Source organism: Podarcis bocagei (genome assembly GCF_964188305.1).
Source record: "Podarcis bocagei genome assembly, chromosome: 5".
Classification (NCBI taxonomy): domain Eukaryota; kingdom Metazoa; phylum Chordata; class Lepidosauria; order Squamata; family Lacertidae; genus Podarcis; species Podarcis bocagei.
This window is the reverse complement of record NC_138129.1, coordinates 53,820,747-53,847,620: the sequence shown is the minus strand read 5'-3', so window position 1 is coordinate 53,847,620 and position 26,874 is coordinate 53,820,747. Positions and strand designations below refer to the sequence as shown.

General features: G+C 42.7%; 2 protein-coding genes across 5 annotated transcripts; one reads left to right on the top strand and one right to left on the bottom strand.

Moving 5' to 3' along the window:
- Positions 1-1,316: 1,316 nt before the first annotated feature.
- MMACHC (metabolism of cobalamin associated C) lies at positions 1,317-10,653 on the bottom strand. Its single transcript, XM_081195598.1, has 4 exons — positions 10,441-10,653; positions 6,180-6,374; positions 5,058-5,210; positions 1,317-2,266 (listed from the first exon to the last, which is right to left on the bottom strand). Exons 1-4 carry the CDS (start codon positions 10,522-10,524, stop codon positions 1,955-1,957), a joined length of 744 nt encoding a protein of 247 aa, XP_081051724.1. The 5' UTR covers positions 10,525-10,653; the 3' UTR covers positions 1,317-1,954.
- On the top strand, positions 7,053-22,533 carry LOC308587787 (uncharacterized protein). 4 transcript variants are annotated; one of them, XM_081195575.1, is made up of 12 exons: positions 7,077-7,203; positions 11,621-11,786; positions 12,954-12,987; positions 13,749-13,909; positions 14,385-14,466; positions 15,263-15,443; positions 15,979-16,046; positions 16,192-16,268; positions 17,680-17,780; positions 19,787-19,881; positions 20,683-20,814; positions 22,332-22,533. In XM_081195575.1, exons 1-12 carry the CDS (start codon positions 7,106-7,108, stop codon positions 22,466-22,468), a joined length of 1,332 nt encoding a protein of 443 aa, XP_081051701.1. In that variant the 5' UTR covers positions 7,077-7,105; the 3' UTR covers positions 22,469-22,533. The 4 variants fall into 4 exon arrangements, with proteins under 4 accessions (XP_081051704.1, XP_081051701.1, XP_081051703.1 ...); XM_081195577.1 differs by lacking the exon at positions 7,077-7,203 and adding an exon at positions 10,727-10,858; XM_081195576.1 differs by lacking the exon at positions 7,077-7,203 and adding an exon at positions 10,865-10,987.
- Positions 22,534-26,874: the final 4,341 nt, after the last annotated feature.

Genomic DNA, 26,874 nt, shown 5'->3' with positions numbered 1-26,874 from the left:
AACGGTGCTCTCCAGACTCCACAACAGCCACTCAGCCTTAGCCGCTGAATGGCAAAGGGAAGACATGTGGAGAGGAGGCTGTGAGGGATTTAGAAATTAGCCATAGCCTGGCAGACTGCAGACACAAATCTTTCAGTTGTGGCCTTCCAATCCCAACTGCTTATGGTGCCAGCAAGTAGGGATTAAACACCCAATTTGCTGCTTAATGCAGACGGATTTGAGCCCCATGGAGGCAAACAGCTGACACACACAGACACGATGAGCCCAAACTCGCCAACAGAGTACAACTTCAGATTGTTCCCATGTTAATTTTTTTGTGAGCCTTGCATGCCATGCATAAGTTCCCAATGTAACATGACCTGCTGTGTGTGAGGGAGGGAGAGAGACAAAGAGAGAGAAAGAAGGAGGAGGAGGAGGAGGGAAGTGTGGTCGGCCTTCACTAAACAGGGCAGCCAGCCTATTCCTCAGCTGCTCAAGCACAGAATAAGGAGCGAGATTCCATTTGCAGGTGGGAGATTCTGAGTAGGGCATGAGTGATTTTATACCACACATCGGGCAATTTCAGCATCCAAAATTCAAAATACCAGAATTCAGGCAGCATGACTTGGGGCCATATGTTGAACTGGAGATTCCCCAACCTGTGCTCAACTCAGGACTACAGACTCTTCTCCCAGAACTGCCTCAGCAGCCATTCCGCCAGGTCATGAAACATTTTTGTAACCTATGCAGAATACCTCAATGTACTCTCTTTATCCCATTCTACCTTTTGTATAGTAAGCTTACAGGTAGAGACTGGATTGTTTTCTTGGGGTTGCATCCATGTTGTTGTTTCACTGTGTTAACAGACTTCCACTTGTACAATTAAATTTCCCCCTCCTCTCCTGTGCAACCCCCTGAAAAACCCTTAAAATCTGCTCCAGAGAGTTGGGATACCCTCCAGAACAGAATCTGGGGTGTGTGCTGGGAAAGGAAGGGAATTTTCCATTGCATGAGAAAAACACTGCATGTGCAGCATTGGATGCAGTCTTTAACCTTTGCTGAGGGTATTGAAAATGTCAGGCACATTATGAATTATTAGCGAGTGCCAATTCTTAAAATATGTGAACAGCAAGGCAAGTTCTTGTCAATAACCCTTACAGAAATACCTAGCACTTCACCCATGCCAACAGTAATATTGTAGGTCCTGGCAGGAATGGACTGGGTGACACTTGCATTCCTAGTCTAATATTCTAATTCAAGGCTATGTACTTTCTCCAAAAAGCCTTGCAACATAGCATGAATGCCACAAAAGACTCGTAACAGAAAGAGCCAGACAGTTTTGCTTCCTTCAGTTTTACTATCACCTCCCCTTCACAACACGAGTTAGACAACATCTCTAGTCCTTTGAACAGGAGTGGAAAGTAAAAAAGAAACCACTGGAACAAAATGATTTCAAAGCCTCAGAAGCAATGCTGAGAAGCTGAAATGACTTTAGACTATAATAAGGACTAGACAACACCATCCTTCAAAAACAACTGCTTCGTGGGGCATCTCTCACACAGGACAGCAAAAGTGCCATTTACAAAAATATCTCTCCTGAATTCATAACCGAAGAAAAATAACTACACCACCTACCAGAGTCTCTCTCACAGAAAAAGCATTTTTAAATACCCTCAAATTAAATACAGCAGCATGTTTTAAAAATTACATTCCTCTAAAAAATAATAATGGGGGGATGGACGACTAGTGTTCCTACACCTGGATTCACAGGCTTTTAGTGTAACTAATATTACAGTGCAACCCTAGACATATTTACTTGTAACAAAGCCCCACTGTGTTCAATGGGTCTTACTTCCTAGCAAGTGTGTCCAGGACTACAGCTTGGGTCCCCAAGTAAACCACCCATTTCTCCCTCCACGGAAGTGGATACAGTAGAATAGGCTATGAGTCCCCCTTGGGCCAGGAGAACAGCAACTCAGTGTATTGCATTCCTTTGCAATCCTCCTTGCAGAGTCAGCAATTTTAACCGTTCAGCTGGAGGAGTTGCAAAGTACGTTTTTTGCTCCTCCGAGTACTTCTCCTTCACTTCAGTAATGTCCCGATAGCTCCAGTCCCGCCAGTGGAAATTGAACTTCTCCAGAAGTTCTATTCTCTTTTCCTCTGTTGTCACACAATCAACCGGAGTTTTCTGCAGCAAGGAAGGCACCTCAACACCCGGAAAAAGCAGGAGAGCCCGGATAGCAAACCAGCCTCCGTAACGTGGGTGGATGCAGACGCCATAGATCTTCTGGAGAAAGAAAAAAGGCTGAGTGAATTAAAAGGCCTGCCAATCTTTACATCTCACAGGGAAAAAGGAAAGATATTGTAATAGACAAATATAACCTAAAGATTTAAGAAAGCTTCTCTTCAAGGTGTAAGGTTGGCACCTAGCAGGATGTGAGTGTAAGTTATATAGCAAGAGATAAAGAGATAAGAAACATGGAAGAAGTGGAAGGGAAGTACATGAAAGGATGTATTTGTTTTGTTTGGACTGTATGAGTTTATGTAGTTGGTATTACGTATTATGTATGTAGTTTATGTATTAGTGGAGAATGTGTAAGAGAGAAGCAAATAAATTAATGGGGGTGGGGGGAGAGATGTTGCCATCACTTAATAGGAATTGGGCTGGTTCCATTCCTGCTACACCTCAGGCTCTTGTGATCATGGAGGCACAACCTTCAGGTAGGCTGGAGATAGTTTAGAAGGGAATCTGAAGTGATTTGAGAGAAACAGATATTCTCATGGTGCACAGACACATTTTTCCTGCACCCTGGAAAACCGCTTCGACTGGCTGGCTAAACAAGGTGAGGGTAGCTGGTAGGACTCAAAACCTTGGTGAGTTAGGGACTTTCCTTGCATGCAAAGACAGGCTCCAGTAGATTGAGTGGATGAGACCAATAGTGGGGCAAATGGTCAAGAAGGCAGTTTCTGCATGTACTGTAGAGGGAAGTGAAGGGAGAGTGGGGATTGTCAACCTGAAAAGGTAGTTCATCTAGGAGAAAGAAAACTCTGGTCCTAAACCTCTGCTGCCTTGTGGGATACCTTCTGGAGAAGAAAAGGCTAAAGAGTAAACCCTAAACAAATCCAGAGTGGAGTCTCCAAGTTGCTTCTGGAAACTCCTGCAGCCAAGCTGGTGCCAAATGTATTGCTCTGCTTTCTTTTGGACCACATGAGCAGGACTGAGAGGGAGGTCTTGTTGTCTGGTCAGCCCAGGACCTCCATATACACTGCCCAGGCTTGTGCCCCAGGGAAGTCACTTTGGTGCTGCTAATGCAACAGTTTGACTTCACCCCCAGAGGTGCACTCCATTGTTTCTCAAGATAGATGGATGCCAACAACATCCAGTGGGGTTTGCAGGTTTTTGTAATAATGTAAAAAAGAGTAAACCAGAGGTGAAAACATCACAACCAACATACTATCTTCGTAGAATCATAGAACTGTACAGTTGGAAGGGGCCCTGAGGTTCAACCCCCTGCAATGCAGGAATCTCAACTAAAGCATCCATGACAGATGGCCATCCAGTGTGTGTGTGTGTGTGTGTGTGTGTGTGTGTGTGTGTGTGTGTGTGTAACAAAGCATCTAAGTGCAATCCCATACAGTACATGTCCCATACAGTCCCATTGAGATCATAAGATTTCAGCCTTAGTTTCCATTCTAGGACCTGATTGCATAGCCAGTTAGATAAGTAAACAAAGAGTGACTTGTTAACTTGCAGGCCGCCCAGCCCTACGCATGTTTACTTGGAAGGCAGCCCACTGAATGAACTGTTTTGTTGACTTTCTGTACAAAAAGCATGTACTTTACCATCAAACTACAGCCCTTCCAAAATGTTTTGCTACAGTGCTTTATAATATTAGAAAGGGGAAAGTATCCTTGGTAGGAAATCCTTTAGGATGGAAAACTTGTGGCCCTCCAGATGTTGTTCAACTCCAATTCTGACCAGCCTGAGCCATCACAGCCAATGGGCAGGGATTACTGGTTGCAGACTGGCAATATCTGAAGGGTCACAGGTTCCTCAGCCCTGCTTTAGGGCATCTCACTAATTATTGCAGACAACTGACACTGTCACTGAAATGCCAGGGAATAATTTACTACTCAAAGTAGGCCACCATGAAATTAATTAGTAATGTACCAGTACGTTCATTTCAGTGGATCTACTCTGAAAATAGCTAATATTGGGCAGCCTACCTAAAATTACTTTTAAAAGCAACTTTTAAAAAACGCAGCTATGAAGCTTAAACATGTGGGGGAACGTTTTCAAACCGTGGAGGAAACATTTGCTGAAATCTCAAACCTTAGCAAGCAAAACATGACACACTAATGGCTGCCTTCCTGTAGCTTCAACCAGTGCTAGAGAAGACTACAGTGGTGCCTCGCAAGACGAAAAGAATCCGTTCTGTGATTCTCTTCGTCTAGCGGTTTTTTTGTCTTGCGAAGCAAGCCCATTGACGGATTAGCGGATTAGCGCTATTAGCGGCTTTTAGCGGCTTATCTGCTGATCGGATCAGCTGATAAGCGGCTTAGCGGCTTAGAAAAGGGGGGGGGAAGGAAAAAAAACCAGCAGGAACTCGCAAGACATTGTCGTCTTGCGAAGCAAGCCCATAGGAAATTCATTTTGCGAAGCACCTCCAAAATGGAAAACTCTTTCGTCTAGCGAGTTTTCCGTCTTGCGAGGCATTCGTCTTGCGGGCCACCACTGTATTCTTATGTCTTCTGCCATCCAAGTCCTTGACAAAGTATAATGAAAAAAATAATATGAACACTATAATAAAGTAAAACAAACCCCTTAATTTCATAATTTATCTAAGAGAAGAATGTGCATTTTCTTGATGGAAAATATGGATCTGTATTGGGTCAATGCAAGGAGAGGGTGCGTTCCTGATCATCGTACATCACAGACAGAGAGAAAGAAGTCACCCAATAAAACATTTAGAAAACACACTAAATCTTCTGAAACAAAAGAAAGTCACAGTTTATCAATGGCTCTCCAAGAAGCAAGCACCCCTCTGCTGCTTCTCCTGCTCTAATTTAAATCTCACCTTCTCTCCCCAGGGATCTTGTTGCACATCTTTCCTCTGGTAGTAGTAAGCAGCACCAGCTATATGTGCCGCTGTCTGGGCCAGAAACTTGGGCTTCCGGTTGGGCAGCAACTCATAGTCATACATGATGTCTACCTGCTGGTCAGCAAGACTCTGGAAAGAGGAATTTTTATTAGATCAAACTCACATTTGAAGATGATTGGCTACAGGTAATATGGGATGGTGTAGCAAGCCAGTCTACATTCCCCAGCCTCACTCTGTCCCCTGCTCCAAGCTGGGCCTCTAGTCTTGTTGAACGAGCAATGCGACCTCTTGATAAAGGAGCTACAGCCTTGTGTATTATGAAACTCTGAGGCATGTGTCACTTTGCTGACCTGCCTTAGAAAATCTGTCCTATATTGGGAATTCTTTCTCAGGATTTCCAGAATTATTCCACCCAGTTCCATTAAGGAGTTCACAAATCTTCTCACATACAGGTGAAGCATGACCGCCAATGTAGTCTACAAACAGCTCTTAACCCAAAAGCAAATTCTTCCAGTTCCCTGGGTTTGTCACAATGGCTTCTTTTTTAAAAGTCTCCATACATTGCTGATAAAGATTTGAATTAATATTCAAAGTGGCAGAACAAGAAAAACCACTCTGAATGACCTTCAAGCCTTTACAACATTTATTCAAATACAGTCATACCTCATGTTACGTCCGCTTCAGGTTGCGTGTTTTCATCTTGCGTCCCGCGGCAACCCAGAAGTACCGGAATGGGTTACTTCCAGGTTTCGCCGCTCGCGCATGCGCAGTAGGGCTAAATTGTGCATCTGCAGAAGACCAAATTGTGCCGCATGCCTGCGCAGACGCGGCGCTTCGAGTTGCGGGCTTTTCACATTACGGACAGGCCTTCGGAACGGACCCCATCCGTAACACAAGGTACCACTGTATAGTGAAGCTGGGTGACTGTAGTGGAGGTGAAATGGAGAAAACAAAGTTCGATCGTCTCATGCTAGAGACATCACTGGCTTTGTGCATAGCCTTAGAAGTAAGCCCCAATGAGTTCAATGGGGCTGACTTTAGGAAAGCGAATATAGCTACTCTCTCCATGACTTGTCTGTATGCATCAAAATCTCTTACCTCCCTAAGCAATGTGAGGTGATGAGAAATGCACTGGTCCACAGGGTCACGAATCTTTTTCAGTGGCCCATTCCTCAAGAAAGGTTTGAAGGCTTTGTCAAACATAGCAGGAGTGCTAAGCACCACAAATGCCAGAGTGTCATCCAAGTAGGGCAAGTGAAAAGCTGGAGAAAGGACCGCATTGTACCACCCTACCTTCAGAACAGAGAAAATATAATTAGTTAGCCTGGATTCTGGAAACTGATAGGAGTACACTCTGAGCAATGTAGGTTTTAAGATACAGCTTTTAGAAGCAAATCAATCAATCAGTCTTCACATGTCTTTACCTCCCTACCTGGAACTCTGTGAGTCTTTCAAGGAAACTCAACAACACCACATAGAAAGCAACACAAATTACCGTACAAAGAGTTGCATAATTGTGCTTCACTGCGTTTCTCAAGGTTTCAGATTTTCAAAGGACTGAGAACTTGCTGTTGTTTTTCCAAAGGCGGGGGGATGCAAGAAGCAGGTAATTCAACCTTAAATCTGTGGTTGCAAAGGAAGAATAATGAGCACACTTTAGAGTGTCCTTCTAATTTTTCCTTTTCAATCTGGCACTGCAGCTTTACCTGCCTGGCACCTAATGTGATATGATGTCATGTGATACCAGTGGGCAAGGCTTTGGCCTACTGTTACTTACAAAACCAATAAAATATAATCATTATAAAATAAAATGGAAACTTCAGCTGAATTCTGATTTCTACCATCCATCAAATTGCTGTAGAGAAATTAAGACTGCAATAACTGAGCTCAATAAATTTAGAGTTCACAGTCCAACCTCTGACATAGGCTAAAATCACACAGCATCACTGCTCCTTATGATGTCACAAGGGTTGTGAGCAGCAGCAAACAAGAAGCCTAGGGCCTGCAGTTTAACCATGTGATTCATGCCCAAAGATCAGCAACTAGAAGGCAGAACAAGCAGCAGGGGTCATGAGCAGCAGGAGACCACAAAAAGGGTTTTGGAAGTACTACCTGGAAATAAGTAAGAGCAAAATGAACAATGGAGCTTGTAGTTGCCTAGATGCAGTGGTGGGATGGATGAGAAAAATAAGTTGAGCTTGAATCCTGGCAAGATGGGAGGCACTGTGAGGAAGTTGTTCCTGGGTCTGACAAATTGGTCATTTGCCAGGCTTGGACAGGGTTGCACTCCCTTCTGAAGGAGCAGGTACACAGGCTGGGGGGGCGGGGTGTCCTTCTGAATCCAGCTTTGTCACTGAAGGCCCAGGTAGCCTGAGTGGCATGAAGTGCCTTTAATTAACTATGACCATTTCTCTACTTCGAGAGCTTGACCATGGTAGTTCAGGTACTGGTGACTTCAAGATTAGATTACTGCAATGCATGCTATGTGGGGCTTCCCTTGTGCATGACCCAGAAACTCCAGTTGGTGTAGAATGCTGCAGCATGGTTGCTCACAAGAGTGAGGTGCTGTCAGCATAAAACACTGAGAGATTTGCACTGATTGCCAATTTGTTACTAGGCCAAGTTCAAGGTGTTACTATTGGTATATGAAGTCCTTAACAGCTGGTTTATTTGTGGAATCATTTTACCCCATTTGTGCCCACTTGACCTTTTCCGGGCAGGCATCTTCACTGTACTCTTTTTGGCATCAACTTAAAGCATTTTTCTTTAGGCAAGCCTATCCAGATAGGTAGGTATTGATGCGTTTTATCTTTTTATTGTTAGCATTAATTATATTTAACTGTTTTTATTGATAATGTTAACATTTCTTGTAAGCTGCTTAAGCTGTTTAGAGGTTTTACTGCAAGCAGCATATAAATGTTGCTGAAAAATTAAAAAAACAAATACTTAGAATTGAGGGATCAACACAACTCTTGATCTTTATCTTTGACACTTGAGATATAGGTTTAAGAAGCCACCCTATTCCTGTGGTTGTAATCTGTTTTCAGTATTTTTAATGTTTAATTTTAAATAATTGTAACCCACCCTGAGACCTGCTGGTGAAGGGAGGGTAATAAATTTAATAACACCAGCAACAACTAACTGTTCAGGTGGCAATTTTATGCATAAGAGACTACAGGATCAGGTCAATTGCCCATTTAGTCCAACATCCTGTTCTCATAGAGGCCAACCAGATGTTTGTGGGAAGCCAGCAAGCTGGATTCAAGCACAATAGCACTGTCCCCTCCTGTGGTTTCCAGCAACTGATATTCAGAAGCATTACTGCCTCCAAGTGCATTTCACCATAAACCTGCTGATTATGTCTAAAGAACGATGTCAACACCCAAAGTATGGGTGGTCCCGAGTCCTTCCTACATCTGTCATAGACCTTTCTCTACAGTCCCTCTCCCTAAGCATTTTTCACCTTTCACTCAACTTCCAATAGTTGATGGCAAACTGAACCTAAAGAGAGCCCATTCGTGGTTCCTCATCATCTTGGATAAAAGTGACATGCTGCCTGGGCCCACTGTCATTCAACATCTTTATAAACAACTTGGATGAAGGAATTGAGGAGATCCTTATCAAATTTGCAGATAACACCAAACTGGGAGGGATAGCCAATGCCACAGAAGACAGAATCAGGATTCAAGATGACCTTAACAGAACTGGGACAAAACTAACAAAATGAATTGCAATAGGGACAAATGCAAGGCTCTAAACTTAAGCAGGAAGAACCAGCTGCACCAATATATAATGGGGGATACCAGACTTGTCAGCAGTACATGTGAAAAGGATCTAGGGGTCTTAGTAGACCACAAGCTTAACATCAGTCAACAGTGTGATGCAGCAGCAAAAAACAAAACAAAACAAAACAAAACAAAAAAACAACTAATGCTGTTCTAGGCTGCATTAACAGGATTGTAGTGTCCAGATCAAGAGAAGAGAGATCCAGAAGATCAAGGGTCTGGAAACCAAGCCTTATGAGGATCAGTGCCCTAGCAGGTCTTGAACCCACATCTCCTGTTTCCCATCACACTGTGCTGTCCAGTGAGTTTATTAGCATTTGCGCCTCCTATGAGAACACAGTCATACAGATGGATTTAATTTCTTCTCTAGAGCCTCTAGGCCTTATTAATTAGCAAGCCAAATGGAGATTTGTTTTATAGCCTCTAGCACTGATTGCCTCTTTGGCAAATCACAATGTACTCATTTCAGTCATATGACTTCTCTGCCTCATGCAAGAGTTATGTTTGAGGACAGCTGCAACTGTGTATAGTTAAACCACAGAAAACCAGGAATACATTTTTGCAGGAATGTCAGGATTTGATGGGCCTAAAAGAGAAAAATGCATTTTTCTTCTTCCTCTACCTTGATTAATATTTAACTCACAGGTAGGACATGCCCCAACTTCACACTAGTTGAATCTATTCAATGTCAATCTTTAACTTCCTAGACAACAGAACTTGACATTCATCTTTATAACCAGCTACTGTTGGCCACATTCCCAGCTATACCCCACTTTCTACATCATTGTGCTTTATTCCTTCTCTATCTAATCTCATTTGTATCTACTCTGATATATTACGTACCTGGATTTCAGAAACACAATTATTTTTTAAACTTAGGGGTAAATATAAAATGGTATCCTGGAATGCAACCCGTAGGGCGGTAAAAGAAATGGAACACTTCTGGAAACAATGGGTAAAAAATGATTTGGCACATAACCAGAGAAACAGGTTGTTTTTCCATAAAAAGATCTGCTAGTATATCAGATGGTGCCTGATGTCTGAGATTGTTAATGGCTTGCAGCCTATAATGTTCGCTCACAAACAACACTAACAAGCTTACTTGTAGCCTTTCAGATGTCCATGTTGTAAATATAACAGATTATGCAATAAAAATGAAAATTGCAGCCCACATACCGTATTTATTTTAAGAACATTCCACACATTATTAAAAAATGCATATTTAAACAGCAGAACGTCAAATGGCACCAAAAAATGGTAGCAGCCACACACGAAAAAGTGATATTATACAAGGAGCAGCAACTACAATGCAACAGCGGAGCAATATGACCAGAATGGCAGAATCACGAACCAAAGTAGGCACAGTGAACCACATGAATCCGTGTGGAGCTACAGCATAGCACCTATATTCATTCTGGGTCCACAGGGGTCAGTGTTAACACTTATGCAACGCCGCTCTGCCCTACCAGCATGCCAACCATATGTCTGAATAAGCACATGCAATTAAGAAACCGATGATTTCCCCCTCCTCGCTTCGACTCCCTTTCCCCAACTCTGCACCCCTCCTGCAGTACCTTAAGCGGGTGGATTTCAAAACCCAGCTTCTCCAAGTGATCTCGGATCCTTTTCTCCAGCTCAACCACGCGTAGCTCCATCATAGCATAAGCGCGGAGCACTGTGGGAAATGTAGTTTCCCATGAGGTAAGGCGGACGGACACCACGCGCCGGACACGAGAGCCGAGTCCTCCCTCCCTCCCGCTGGCAGCTCGTTTCGCTGCCGCGGCGACGGGCCGCGCGCCTCTCCCAATAAGGAACGGGGACGCTTTTTCCCGACACCCCGCTCTTTGGGGCACGAAGAGCCTTTCGGGAAATGCAGTCCTGGTGACGTCCCCCCTCACAGTAGCCGCTGGGCCTTACGGACTTTCCTCTCCAGAAACCTCCGCGGCGGAGCGGAAGGCGGAACCTGCCTCGGGGTTTTTAGCGGTTTCGGACGTGCGTGTTCGAATCCTTTGCCTTCGGAGAGGGGGTCTGGCTGCGGGTCCAGGCAAGGCCGGCGTGGCTTTTCGCCCCCGGCCCTCCATTCCCTTGGCCTCCGTTTGGTCGGGGCAGCCGGGAGCGCTAGTGAGTGGGGCCTGGCTTGGGTGTCCTCATAGCGGGGAGGCTGACGTGGGTCCTGAGCCAGCCCTCCAGACTGGAGCCACCACCGGCCGTGGCTGGGTTGAAGCGGGCGGGGAGTTCCTCGCTCCCTTGTGGGACCGGCCGAGGGAGACCCTCTCGCCCAGCGCTCCAGAACGTGTCCTGGGCACCAGGAAGCGACCTCCCTGGAGGGGCTGCTCTTGGCCGCAGTCTCTAAGGACGAGGGTGGGAAGAGGGCGCCTCCGCTTCAATTTCCCCTCTGCTGAGGAACTGCTTGGTTATCTCTGCCCCTAGAGAGCCGTGGTCTATCGTTGAAAGAGTTTATGGGCCTCCGGAGCGTTGTGCTTTAGAGCTGTGCTCTTTAAACTGTTAGTGCATATGCTGCACAGTAGTTAAAATGTGCTTGTGAATCTGTCCCAGAGATGTTGGGTGTCTGATGCTGCATTCCCTTAAGAGGCATTTTTGTGTGTGGTGTGAAGGAAATTTGTTAGGCAGTCTTTCTGCAAAAGTGTCTGCATTTCCAAGTCTGTACCTTCCCCACCCCACCCCTCCTTTGCTATGATGAGATTCAGCGTTGCTCACGGGAGAAAAATAAACCGTCTCCTGCTGCTTTTGCAGGCGTTCCTCTCTCCTGCTGGAATTTCTTTCTAGCCAAGGACTCTTCCCAGGTTACAGTTGGGCAGCCAGTGAGTTGTTAAAACACCTTTTTGCTAACAGCATGGATTGGGACACACAGCTCAGCTCTCTCTTGACTGCAGCAGACAGCAACATGGCAAAAATTAAGGCAAGTTTTGTTTGGAGCAACATACTGGTTGAAGAAAAGTGTCTAGTGTAATTGAACAAGGGGTGTGTATGCTGCTAAATATTTAAAAGTTGATCACACCAAAGTTGTGTTCTGCAAGGGGGAAATGTGTTGATGATAGTTTCCAAGAACTAATCTTTAATAAAATCTGCTGAGTGTTTTGCTGCTGATTGTTAAAGGTGGCTATTACTGTATTTTTCGCTCCATAAGACGCACCTGACCATAAGCCGCACCTAGTTTTTAGAGGAGGAAAACAAGAAAAAAAATATTCTGAACAAAACAGTGGATGTATGATTTTTGTGGTTCATACTGTAGCCACAGACATGTGTTTTGACGGTGAGTTTGGGGTAGCCCAATGCAAAAATCCTGTGGATCCATGCTTTGTAACTATGTTTTTGTGCCATTGCGGCCCCACGAAACAGTGGATGTGTGTGTGTTTTTGGTGCAGGCTGTAGCCATGGACATGCTATGTGATCTGATGGTGAATTTGGGGTGACCCAATGCAAAAATTCTGAGGATCCATGTGGATCTGCAGGGTTTTTCTGAGCTTTGGAGCTAACTTCTAAGTGCTGTTCATTTGACTCTGTTCCATGACATTCTGGATACAGGTAAAACCATTTTTGTGCGTTTTTATTAATTTTCTTCTGCTTTTAGAAATCACCCTTACTACCTGGGTTCTTGCTGTTAAACTGTTTAGTTCTGGGCTTGTATTGCTATCATAGTTTTGCTATTTTTAGCCTGTGAATTTAAGATACATTGACTATTTTGTACACCAGTTTGGGTATGGCAGCTAAAAAGCAGCTTTGAAATCTTATAAATAAAGGTATGGGAATGCTTCTTTGATCTTTGGCCAAGTTAGCAAATGACAATTGCTGTCGTTGCCTGGAAAATGTGGCATTAAGACATTGTGCAGATTTACCTTGCTTTGTGTTTTACTGTCATGTCCATTGAAGGCACTATAATGATGAATGAGAACATTTTGTCTTGCCAGTGCCTCTCCAAGTGTTTATGCAGTACTTTCTAACTTAAATTTCATGTAGCATCCCTCGGTGGAAGCAATGTGCATTCATACATTCAAGTGTTAATCTTTCCACTGTTTATTCAAAACAGTGTTATAACTTTCTGTCCCATCTTCTGTTTTTGTTCCAGCAACGTCTGAACACTGCCAGCATCTCTTCCAAAGGTAAGAATGATCTGCATTGTATAATTCTAAAGCACCTTTTGCAGAAAGAAACATCTCTTTAATACTTTAAATTTCTGAAGTTTTGAGATTAGAGAGCTCTTTACTGATTCTAGTGTATATAAATCCTGGGAGCAAACAGTGAGAGAAGGCAATTGCCTTCATGTATTGCTTATAAGCACTTAGAGGCATCTAACTAACTGGCTGCTCCTGCAAACTGAATGAAAGGCTAGATGGAGCTGGGTCTGGTCCAGCGAGGTGATTCTTTGAACCTACACATCCACCCCCACCTCTGTTTTCTCCCCTTTCCAACTCTGGCTTTGCTTTTTAAAAAATGGTCGTAAACTCACTTCTACACCATTGGTTGTTATTTATAAAAGCACCTAATATGCATGAGGTGAAGCAGGAAAGTATAGCAAATTCCTGCCCGAATCACAGGGAGGTAGTATAAAAGGGGAAAGAGTTAAAAGCCTACAATAATTAACTTTTGAGTAGGGAGAGGGTTGGAATCCCATAGACTCCCAAGAGAATAATTTAATTTCTTAAAAGTGAGAGAAAGAGGTAACAAGCTGAATACTTAAAAGGAAAGAATTCCACACCCAGGGGCTATATGTCCAAGAGCACACATGGACAAGAAATAGCACAGCGGAGTAGGCTGAAGGGTGCAATTGAGGTGATTTAGAGAGCAAGCAATGTAGGTAGATACTTTTGACAGTTTCCATACTAGGTGGATCAGTCAGGTTTGTTCCTTTCCATCCCAACAGCTGATCTCTTGCTAGACAAAATAAATACTGAGGGTGCTGCTCTGACTGAGCAACAGACTGGACCACCACCCCTGCATTTCACATGTGGAGCTCACTCATGCTGTAGAATGGCTGCTGAGGAGCTTTCTGCCATCAGCAAGCAATTGCATTCCCAAGCCCAGGTAAGTGACGCTGAAATGATGCACAAGCTACTATGCTATGGTGTAGAGAAAAGATTTGCTAATACATCTGGGTGCATACACCAGCAAAACCACATGCAAAGTCTTCCACATGAGAAGATAGTGCCATACAGTAGATGGTTGAACTTTAAAGCAGACAGATCTGGGTTGTAAATTGCTGTTCAGGCATAAAACTCGCTGTGAGACCTTGGCTAGCCATTGTGCCTCAATTTAGTCTGCATCACTGGATTGTCGTGAAGTTAGAATAGTGGGGAATTCCACGAATCCCAACCCCTGCTCCTTGAAGGGAATGTGAGATTTAAATCATGTAACAGGAAATAATACACGTTCTCAAACCAACAATTTGGTTAGGATTAGTTTTTCTAGTATATTATGTTCCAGCCTAAGGTTTTGAGAGCTCCTTGCTTAGATGGTATTTGCTGTTCCCATGACTCTGGTTCTCTTTTCTTTCTCTTAGGTCATAGAATCCCTCACCCAGGCAGTACATCGGCTGAAACAGGAGAAGGAACTGCAGCAGCAGAGTATCAGTCACCTAGAGGGTATGAGAGATTTGTCCAGTTTGGCATTGCCTCTGCCAGACTGCCCTTTCTCCCATTACTGATCTGTTGAAACGTTTCATCTCTAAACCTAAAAGAGCACAAGTTTTATTTATTTTACTTAAAACGTGTATTTTTCTATTTTTGCTTTTTGTATTAAAATGTTCAAAGCAGCTTACAATTACAGTTTGAGAAAAATACAAGGTAAAAGCACAATATGGGAGAGAGCGTGCATGCAGAGAAAATGCCTCAGTTCAGGAGGTTTCAAACATCAACAACTCCCAAAAGAGTCATCTTTAGAAGCTGATGGGATGGAGCAGGGTGGACATAAAAAAAGTTCCCCATAGCTGGTGCAACTGCAGAGAGGGTTTGTGCTGTAGTCCAGCCTAACATAATTCATCACTGAGACATGAAGGAGAGCCCCTCCAGCAGATTTTAGTGAGTGATAATAATTAGCATTTTTGAATTGGACCCAGAAATGAACAAAAATCCAATGAAACTGTTGGAAGATTCTTCTCTTGCTTAGCTGATAACCCTGTTATGAGAAATATGTCATGGTACCTAAGAATCCAGCCACTTCTCCTCCTCCCTCCTTCCTCATACTTGAATCCACACTTCATTTATGTCTGTCAGCACTCTTGCCAGCTCCATGGTATTCTGATGGGGACAAACCTCTCTTGAATGTGGTTAACAGACTGCCGTGCACCAACGGTGAATGGGCATCAATGTCACTGTATCTCCACAACAGCCAAGGGGAATACTATTGGCTAATTTCGTCCTGTCCTACTTCATGTTGCAGAGGAGGTGGATCGACTGCAACACAATTCTCATGGCAGCTTAGACTCAGTGCTGGGAGTCAGGATGGAAGGGCTGAAGACTGAGTTCCGTAGCCTTCGGCAGCAAGTGTTTCAGCAGTCAGATGGTGACTGTACTCCTGATCCTTTTTCCAACCCTGGCATCATGCAAGATATGCGGGAGAGGTCAGCAATTGAGCTATCTAGTGAAAGTAACTGCTTTATGTATAGGGATGTTCGAGATGGGTGGGATAGTGTGGTGATGGACAAAGAACAGTACTTTTCCAAGTGTCAACTACAGATCATTAATTGCTAGAAGAAAGTTGGCATGTCATTTGCAATTTGAGAATGTCTTCAAAGACTTGAATGAACTGTGGCCTCTGCCAAGTTTTCTTGAATGGGGTTGCTGCTGTGCTGGGAAGAATAACAGTTGCTGTTCTAATAACCACTTGCTTGTAGTGAATTGTGTTACCTGAGTGTACCCCTGTAGGTTAGCAATATATTTTTCACTGATTTCTAGCCTATAGAAAGCCAACAATGCAAGCATGCTTGAGCTCTATCTTACCATTTCTCTGGGAATCAGAATGGCATGGGGCCAATTCCATAAATTTCAAAACTGTTAATGTTTTAAAACAGCTGATTTTGGAATGGACTTTGCAGTAAATCCAGAAAAGTGATCCCTGTTGTCTTAATTCTGTTCCTGATTTCCTTCTTACTCTAGTAAGAAAATCTTGTGGCAAGAATATAAGTGCATCAGAAGAGAGATGGAACACCTGAAGCACAAACTAGGCAAGTACTACTTGATGCTCCTGCTCCCCTGGCCTCTGTCCTGTAATAACTATTGGGATAAAGGCTATGTGCCCTGTGGGCCTCATTGGGAAGAGAGAAATATGTACAGAATTGAGAAAATGACATGGCTTATTGCACCCTTTAGATCAACAAGAGGATGATCTGTTCCACCAAGTGTCTGCAACTGATGAGATAAAGAAGACTCAAAGAAGATACTGTCAGGTACGTTGTTAAGAAGGTTCCCTGCTGCTACCCATTCCCTTTGTGCTAGTAGTCCTAGGCCCAGCATGGAACATGAAGGGGGGATGCAGTCCCTACCCCAGATATCTAAAATATATTGGACAGACAAGACAGAGATGACTGAAAGATTAGAACAAGATTACACTATACCTACAAGCTAGATGACTCTAGCACAGGGGTGAGGAACCTTTTTTTGCTTTATCTGGTACCTCCTCGCAGGTCAACAACCTACCCGTCAATTCTATGACATGTTACATGATTGACAGGTGAGTGTCCTGCCCACTTGCGAAAATCCTTGCGTCCAGGAGGAAATGAAGAAAGGGCCATTTTGCAAGCAAAGGCCTTTTCCCTCATGCACTCTGCCTTGGCTTGTGAAAACTCTCTTCCTTTCTTTCAATGCTCATAAAAAGCACCTTCCTTTTGGCTTGCCTTGACTGTGGTGCCTGCTCATACAGCCAACATGAGAAGGAGTTAAGCTTTGCTTATCAGCTGAGAAGTAAAGGGTTGCAAGTACCTGTTTGCGCAGCCAAGGCAGAATTGAACCCTGCCCACCTGACAATCAGCTGATGCCACTCGGATTTGTCAGCAGATTGACTGGTGGGCATGGTTTGTGGAAAATTGCCTGGTTGGCCAAGATTTGCCCCACCTGCTGCTCTAGCAAATACTCAGTTCAAGAAGTAGTCATTCACCTTTGATGCCACTTGTTTAAATACTCTTCCTTCCCTAATGATGGTTTCTTAAGCTATGGAAAGATTCCTGAACTGTAGCCACCACCATCAGTCTTGATGTATGTCCTGCCTTTCCGGCTTTCACATTAAAATAGAGTGTGGGCTTAGAGCAAACAAACCACTATTGGGAAGTAATGATTTAACCTTGGCTTCAAATTGTGAGGTTTTATTTGGAGACAAACCAGAAGTGCTGGTTTGAATGCAAAATGATTTCATTGTTTGTTTTGTTCATGGAGGGAGGAGTCAAGTGGGAGGGTTACAGCTGTATACACAGATGCTTAGCTTGTTCACAGCCTAATTCGCTTAAAACATAGTTAATGACTTAGTACTGCTTCCAAACATTGTGGAAACTTGTGGGCACCTCTTAAGGTCATTATACCACTGTGCTGTGCTTCCCTAGCCTGGAAAAACCAGTGCAGTGGTATTAGGAATATGGTCACATGTGTTTGCCATTCTGCTTCTGTCTGTGGGTATATGCTAATCTCTGCAGCAGAATACATCACTGGGAAACTATGGATATACTTAAAAACTAAAAAACAAGCAAATACCCAAAACACTCTTAACTCCCTGCTTATGTTTTTTTTGTGGGGGGAATTTCTTTTAAAAACAAAATTAACCCTAAAAGCTTAGGTTAAAACCATAGTTATCTGTCTTCTTATTCCCAGATGCTGGAAGATCTGAAGGACAGTCATAAAGCTCAGACTAAGGACTTGGACAAAGCTAGGATTGAGACCCAGAGCACTCAGAAGGAACTTAGTCATGTCAAGTAGGGAAACACATGTTATGCTGTATGTGCTTCACTTGATAGCTGCCCGTGGTTCAATGCAGGATTGAGACATGCATGGTTGCTAAATTATTACCACTGTTTCTCTTATTCAAAAATGGTGTTGTAGATGGTTGCTAGTAGACAATTGTCCACCAGAGGGCCTCCTATTCATTGCATTAGTCTCCAAAAAGGCAATGATGAGACAGGAATCTTTGAAGGTGCTGCAGAAGGCTAGCAGTTTGCTTTCTTCCCAAACCAGACTTCCCTAATCTGGGGCCTTCCAGAGGGTTTGGACTAATTCCTGACCAGACAGGATGGTAGCAGGTTGAGGAAGGCTGCCCTAGTCACCCAATGGTTTGGATGTTTCCCATCCCCTTCTCCCTATAGCCACTTGACACCCCAGCCCAGGCCCAAACAGCTTCTGTGTAGGGTCAGTTCTTCATGAGCAATGTGAAATGGGACTGCTGGGGAAAAGAGAAAGGGAAGTGTTCCTTCTGTTAACTTTACATTGAGCCCATTGAGATCAATCCTGGTTTGGGGTGATTCACCCATCCCACATTGCTCAAGAGGGCTCCTGACCTCCCAGACTGACTTTTCAGGGAGCACAGGTGGCTGGAGAAGGCAGGAAACTTTCCTTCTGTGAACTTCCTTAAGTTAACTTGGGAACGAGCCCAGTGAATCTGATGATACACGGTGCTGTTTAGAGAGCGGTTTCTATCAAGAGAGCTCACAAACATGCCACTTCAAACATCAGCTACCTCTGTCCACTAATTCCTGTTTCTGTCCCCTTTCACTGAGATTAAGTATTTGCTTTTTTGCCTTGCTGCATTTTATAGCTTTTGCCTTGAACTGTAAGAACCTAAGAGCCCTGCTGGTTCAGATTAGAGGTCTGACTGGTCCAGCATTCTGTTTTTGCAGTGATCAACCAGTAGGGATGGACAGACATGTCAATTTCAGTTTCCTGTTTTTCCATACTTAAGTTCAGTTCTTCACATTTCTACGTCAGTTTTCATCTCCCCCCGCCAAAAAAACCCTCATGAAAATTAATCAGAGTGTTAGTATGATTTTATTTATTAAGTAATATGTACATTTTATATGCAATGTTGCATAATATACACATTTTTGTATGTTATTTTCCATAACATATGCATTTGTATGCACACTTTACCTTAGTATGTGCATTTTTGTACACATTACTGGCCTGGGGAACTTCATTGCAAAAATTGGAGGAGCACAAATTGGGAAATATGGTTGGATTTCAGTTCTCATATTTTTTTGGAAAATCTGAATTAGATAAGGTTGCCTTTGAATGCAAAGTGAATTGAATTTCTTCCCCAGCCCTATCAACCAGATGGCTATGGGAAATCCACAAGTATAGGACATGAGTTCAATAGCACATTTCTGCATGTGATCTGGGACTGGAGGTAGTACATAGGCATCATGACTTAGTAGACATTGATAATCTTATCCATGAACTGCCTGGATCTTATAAGAGGGGATGTACTGAGTGGCACAGTACATGTCCATTTCCTAGTATTCATCTCTTGGGAATGAAGGAACATTCTCCAGCAATTATCACCCAGGTTCACAGAACCTGTAGTGACTGTGTCATATTATAGTGGTTTGAATTCCGAGGATCAAACTCTTTTCTCTCTAGTTCCTCTTATTTCCCTGTCTTCCTCCCAAACCTATGAATGATTCTAAGTAAGCAACACCAGAGAAGCCATTGAATATATCATTGAAATAAACTTAGCTGCTCTGTCACTGAAGTCAGTCATGGCTTGCTTTTCATTAGCTCATCAAGCATTTTCATTTTAACTGAAGGCTTGATTATTTCACTGCCTACGGATACTTTCGGACATTAAGTGAATCGCACAGAGCTGTTATGAGCTTACTTGACTGCATCGCTCAGATTTATGAGGTGCAAGAGTGCCTCATCTCTTATAAATATGTTTCTTCCATCTGCACTAATAATTTCTGTGGGCTTTTGAATTTGTTTTAATCAGAAGTACAGTTACTGACCTAAAAGAACAGGTGAAAGGTCTGCACTTGGAGGATGAACTCTACGCTGGTCCACTAAGAGACAAAAACCTCTGTCTAAGTAAGTGCTTGTTTTTAGAACACCTGACACTGAGAGCATCTCTGATTAGGAAAATGGGTGCACATGGGAAGTGTGGCATGAGGGCTCATTTTGCTGCAAGTGTGTGGACTGGGCAGCTGCTGCACATCCATTTGTCAGTCTTGTTGCAAAATAAGCACTCAGATGCATGAAAGAGTATTTGCTTTTTGCTATGGATATATTAACTTTTTGAAGGAAAATATAACATTGTGTAAAATGGCCCTCATTGTACCAGTGTTGCTTCAGCACAACCCATTAGACTCTCATCTTCAGCTGTGAAATATTCTGCTCCTGTAAAATATATACATGGTCAGAGAAGCAGTTCGCTTTTCTCAGTTTTACTCATTTTGGGAGGAATTCAGTGTCGCACTATATCAGCTTACCAGGTGGAACGATTCCTCTCTCCTTCCCCCATGCCCTGACCTGGGGCTTCTCCCAACGCTGCTGAAACCAATTGCAGGAGTGCTCGGGGAAAAGATAAGCCCCCTTGCACAGGCTTCCACTGACAGGACTTGTAAGGTGAATCCTGCCCTATGTATGCATGACACTTTCCACAGATAAACCCAGGTGCCAGCCATATTTTAAATGGAAATAATAAAGCTCTTAATTAGAAAAAAAAGTATACTGGCATTGCATACATGGTCTTGTCTTGAATCGTTGGGACTTTGGACAGTAAGGGCAAGCTCAGTTATTTACTAAGTTGTAAACATTGCTTTGAGACAAAGCTCAGAATTTTAAGTGAGCTGCTAGTCTCCCTAATCTGCCTTGAACTTTGTCCCCTAGGAAAAAAGAGAGTTTTGCTGCATGATGCTACCTTGTCATCCCTTCTCAGTGACGATTCAGCCTCTGAGTTCAGTCTCACAGATGTCAGCTCAGATGAACTCTTTAGTGAACCAGAGATTGCACAACTTGCTGGTGAGCCTGGGTGTAACTCTGAAATATTTACTGAAACCATTACCTAGTGATTGCTCTGGGGCTGTGAAGTTTATCTCTACAAGTTTTTATTTTGAATTGCAGCATTGCCAGAGTACCCTGGAAGAGGAACGGATTGATACTTAAAATACTACTTGCTGTGTTTACTTTTCTTCTGTTTCTGAAATAGCAAAGCCCATATTGCACCACATAGAGGAACCCTCAGTTTTGAGAATAAAGGGATTAACATTCTCGTCAGGGGAATTCTTACCCTATTTCATTAAGATGCTTAAGATTCTTGTGCACAGATTCTCTTTAAACCTCTTTGCATTTTGCTTTTTCTCTACCCTAATCCTAGTGACTCAGTCTTTCTGAAGGAAGCTGCTACATTTCTACTGTGTTCTGTTCTGGTGCCCTCAAAGTGTTTTCAAGGATCTTTACTAGAGCTGTTTCCCTCTGTAGAGTTGTCTTTTACCAGAAGATTTTGCACTTCTAAACTCATGCCTAGGGGATGAGCCAAATACAGTGGTACCTCGGGTTAAGTACCGTATTTTTCGCTCTATAACACGCACCAGACCATAACACGCACGTAGTTTTTAGAGGAGGAAAACAAGAAAAAAAATATTCTAAACGAAATAGTGGATATATGATTTTTGTGGTTCATGCTGTGGCCACAGACATGTGATCTGACAGTGAGTTTGGAGTAGCCCAATGCAAAAATCCTGAGGATCCATGTGGATCCATGCTTTGTAACCACGGAGGAGGGAAGGAAGGGGAACCATGGATCCTCTGCTCACGACTGCCACCCGCAGGCATTCGCTCCATAACACGCACAGACATTTCCCCTTACTTTCTAGGAGGAAAAAAGTGAGTGTTATGGTGCAAAAAATACAGTACTTAATTCTTTCCGAAGGTCCGTTCTTAAACTGAAACTGTGCGTAACCTGAAGCACCACTTTGGCTAATGGGGCCTCCCACTGCTACTGCGCCACCAGAACACAATTTCTGTTCTCATGCTGAAGCAAAGTTCTTAACCCGAGGTACTATTTCTGGGTTAGCGGAGTCTGTAACCTGAGGTACCACTGTAATCCTTTGGGTTTTGTAAAGGAAAACCAATCACTCCATAGTTGGGTGCTTGAAGACTCTTCTGAAGCTCTTGACAAATGGGTTTGACACTACTTGTAATAAATATGAAAGGGAAGCTTATAGATATACTCACTGCTGGCTCTACGGTGATGTTTGTGGATGATTGCATACAAGACTTAACATCTGTACATGTGTTGGTCCTGGAAGAGAACACTTTGTTTATTAAAATTTTAACGTATGGAAAAATATGGTGCTGTATAGTAGCTCAGAAAAGTGGTCTACTAGTTTTCTTTAAATCTTTTCATTTTTTTTAAACTTCCCCTCTTTTTTTGAAAGCACTTCTTTCTAGCTTATTAATTCTATACTGTTGAATTGCAAAATGTTATAACAACAACCACAAAATAGTCAGCTAATTACTTTGTATTGTACTTGTAGATGACAAGATTTCCATACCAGGCTTGAAGCTGGAAAAGAAGACCCCTGGAGGGGCAGCTGGTGGCACGCTGGACACAGAAGATCTCAGCAGTGAGCTGACTGACACTCCTCCTGAGCTCAACTTGAGTAACCTTTAAAACTTCACCTAAGGATTGCCTCATTCTTTCTAATGAGAAAACAAATTAAAGAGCAGAGAAACATACGTACTGTTCTCACACACACTCCGCTGCCTTTTGTACAGATGCAACATTGAGGTAGAAGGACAGTATTAACCTCAATCTATGACCTGGTGATATTAGCACATGCAAGTATAATACAGGGGGCTGAGAAGGGTGTGTTGTGTATATATATATGTTCTGTTCAGAGATTTCCCAGTGTCCCTTTCAGGAAAAGGAACAATTGCATTGCTGGTCCCTGCGGGTGTGATATGGATCGTATCGGCCAGCTTCAAGGAACTGATTATTCTCAGCACTCATAATTTGCAATGTTGAAATATTGAAATGAAATATTGAGACTGAGCCGCAAGAGAAAATATTCTGGTAAGCAATCCACTTTACCCCAGATTCTGTTAATCCAGGCTTCCTCAACCTCAGCCCTTCAGATGTTTTTGGGCCTACAACTCCCATGATCCCTAGCTAGCAGGACCAGTGGTCAGGGATGATGGGAATTGTAGTCTCAAAACATCTGGAGGGCCAAGGTTGAGGAAGCCTGTGTTAATCTGTGTCACGGTGTTTGCCGCACAACAGCTCCTGATTCAGCACTAAGACAAAACCAGCAGTGATGGGAACAGTCCACTGAAGAAGGGAGCATATAGTATGTTAAACAACTTTGGCAAGTCACTGGTGTGCCACATTAGCAGTTGACTAGGATAGGCTGGCTGTGTGATAAGAAACCTGTGGGGAGCATCCTCTTATCTGGGAAATACTTTGTGCAGCTAACTTTTTTTCCCTTCTTGCCAGTTGAACTGCTGGTGAGCTATGATTTCCAGTGACCTAAAGTGGTCTGAGTAGTAGTGGCATTAGTGTTTCTGAATTTTGAATCAGGTGGCAAAGCATAATATAGTTCAACGCATTAGTTAAATATCCTTCATATATCAGGTCCTTTCTGGGAATAAGACCGGTAGGAGCAGAACCAAAGAGTCTTGGTTGCCTTCTCAGTTTTCAGAACTTTATTGAAACAAAATTACACAACTGAGCTTAAAAAAGACTTTCAAACTAAGTAAGAAGCTCACATAGAATGAGATCCATCAACCACTTGCTAGCCAAGACATATAGGAAATGCATATAGTAAAATCCTGGGTTTTTTTATTTTATTTGAAAGGCAGCTGTGGAATGCTGCCATTTTGAGCAGAGGAGTATTGGGACAGGGGCCATGTGACTGCCAGCTATTTGTTTAAAAAATGCCCCCTAACTATTCTACACACACACACACACATGCATAGCTCCAGATGCAGAAAACCTGTGGAGGGCAATACTTAGTGGAAACAACTCATGCAAGGAAAATGTTAAGTAGCTCCCATTACTCCTCTCCTCACACTTGCAGCCTCCACATTAAAAATAAATAAAAAGGGCTTCATTGCATTAATTTGCTGCACAAAATATACCTTCTGCCATAGCTTTATTGGTGGGGAATCACTCACTACTTGGGGGCTACCTGCTGCTCTTCAGCACAATTAGGATAATGAGAATGTGCAGCAGTTGGCACATTCTTCCCTACTGTTGGCTTGCTTTTTCTTGCCTTGGTAGAAAGTTGTACTCCATACCAGTGAAAAGGGCAGCCTGTTCACCCACTGTATTGAGCAAAAGTGATCCTGTCTACCTCAACATCCTAAAATTCTTAAAGTTATGGAGAAGATATTCAGGTCTGGACCTGGTAACTCTTGTAAAAACTGGAATTATATGACGGACCTGGATGAGTAAGCATTAAAAGCTTTCCTGTACAGTATGGTTATTCTTAAACTCCTGGTCTGGACTTTCAGAAGACTGGGTGCCAGTTTACTGATCTGGAATTGCATCAATGGCTGCTGCTTCCTCCCTTGTCAATGCCTGAATTAAAACCTGTTACAACTGATAAAGTTCCCCATCTTATTCAGACAATATAGTGTAGCAGCTGGAGCTTGTGTGTATAACACGTTAGAACATTAAGTAAAGTGTATCTCCTACTACCCCACCCCCCACCCCAAAATACAAAACCAACTAGGGAAGCCTGTGTTAAGAGGAATCCCTCAAAGGGCCATATGCAGTAGACAGCATGTCCAATTTCAGGGTAAAAACACTTCAGAAGGAAAAACGATTAAAGGCAAGGGGAGGGGAATTAGCCCACAGGGGATTAAATCAACAGATGCTCCATTATAGTTCAAAGAGTGCTGGCAAGCAGTGATTGCTCCTAGAGCTTATTAGTTCTGGGCTGCTCATAACACACTGGTTTGTTTTTAGGGCTGGAGAAATATAGGCCGAGAAGTCTTTAATTAATGACCTCTAGACAGCACAGTTTGTCACAAAGCATGTAACTAACTGTATTTGTGGGACCAAATCGTGTGTATTTGCCAACAAATTTGATGCTGCTCAGCTGATGGAACACTGGGTTTTGCTGGAACTTAAACTTTTTATAAATGGAAAGGAATAAAAAATTGTGGTAACCAAATTACTTTTCAGTCTGTTCTGATTTAGTCTGTCTTTGCATTGTAATCAACTATTGTAGAGAATATGCATACAATTGTAGGATAGTGCTCATGTAGAACTTACATTATATTATAAATTTTTAAATATTATAAATTTTTATAAATTTTACTACTTATTGTAGAACAAAATATTAGCTCTTTAGTCCACTTTAGACCCTAACCCTATCTTGGCATGTATTAGGACACGTTCTGGATATGGAGGAAGCAGCACTGGCATATGGGGAATGTACTTAAGGAAAGATGGCTCCTTATGGGCTGTCTTGCCTCTGCCCCAAACTTCTTTGTTGCCTGTACTGCAGTACTCTGTTAATATGAAGAGAGAAACACAAGAAGATGCCACCTGGGGCCGCTGACTTATAACAGTGTCAAAACAAGCTCATTGTTGCTAATGAAGGACAAACTCAGCTTTGTAAGGGAATTTGACTAGAAGCAAAATGACCCTTGATGCCCATGGGGCAGACAATACTAACATTTTAGAACAGTTTAACTGTAAAAGAGGCCTGTCCAGGAAAGTTTCAAACATATAGGTTGTGTTTTTGTTTTTTGCTTTAGTGAAAGCAAAATCTAAAGATGAGAGCTGATAAGGTTAATGGATGCAGCAGGAATATTTCTCATTTAAAACTTGGCTGCTAAGCCGCTGTTAGGGAAAAAATGGAGCTTTTCATGAGGCTAGTGACCTTTTAAGCATCTTTAAAAATAAAACTTAAATCTGAGTATGCGTATTAGCTTGAAATAAAAAAAAACCCTGTGGTTGCTTTTACTAAGTGATGTCATAATAATAGCCTTGTTATTATGTAACACTATAAGGCTAGCTAACCTAGATTCCAGTGCTTTGGCTTGCTGTGCTTTAAAGGTGAACTACAGAAGAATAGAATCTGGGCTTTCAGGGAACCACTGACTGAACCATGAAGTATCAAGGGCATTTACATTCATGTTAAGTTATCCATTCAACTATATAACAATAAAGAGCATTCTCTCAGGTTCCTTCAGGGACAATAGTATGTTGTCCTCTTTAAATTACCTTTTAAGACTCTCATAAATCTGAATTTATTGTTCACGTTTTATACTGTATTCTATTTTTTGTTGCATCAATTAAGTGTTTTAAATTTATTGTTAGCCGCCCTGAGCCCAGTTTTCTGAACCGGGAAGGGCGGGGTATAAATATTTTTTATTATTATTATTATTATTATTATTATTATTATTATTATTATTAATAATAATATTATTAACAACAACAACTTTCTCAACTGCATCTCTCTCTCTGCAAATTGAATCTCAAATCAATGCTTCTAGAGACCAAAGTACTTAAGCAGCTCCCAAATGACACCTCTTCATTTTGGCAGTGAATACAGCCTGATCACACAAGCAAATGACGTAGTTGGAATGGTGAGAGTTGCAGGGATGCTAAAGGGGTAGTGTGTAAAAAGGGGTGGTCCGCAATCCCTTGCACTATGATGCAGGGCTGGTAGGATACAAAGATGGGCTTGTTCAGGGCAGTCACTTGGCTTGACAAAATATGTCTGGCCAGTGCTGCCTGTAAACTAACAGTGTGGTAATGTTACTTTAAGCCCAAACTACATTTCCCCCCCAGAGCAATAGCTAAGGCCTGCTTCACACATTATATAGTGATGAACATTTTGCTGCCATGTGTACATACAATAGGAAGTCACAGTTGCTCCTAACTCCCTGCATCTGTAATGCATGAATAATGTAAAATGGAATGGGCTGTTCAGCCCTATGTGTGTTGTGTTGTTCTGCTTTTATACCATCCCTTCCTTTAAAGAGCCCAGGGCAAAGCACATGGTTCTTAAACATCTCCCCTTCAAGATGGGCAAGAAAAGTTTCACCAGTTTGCATTTGTAC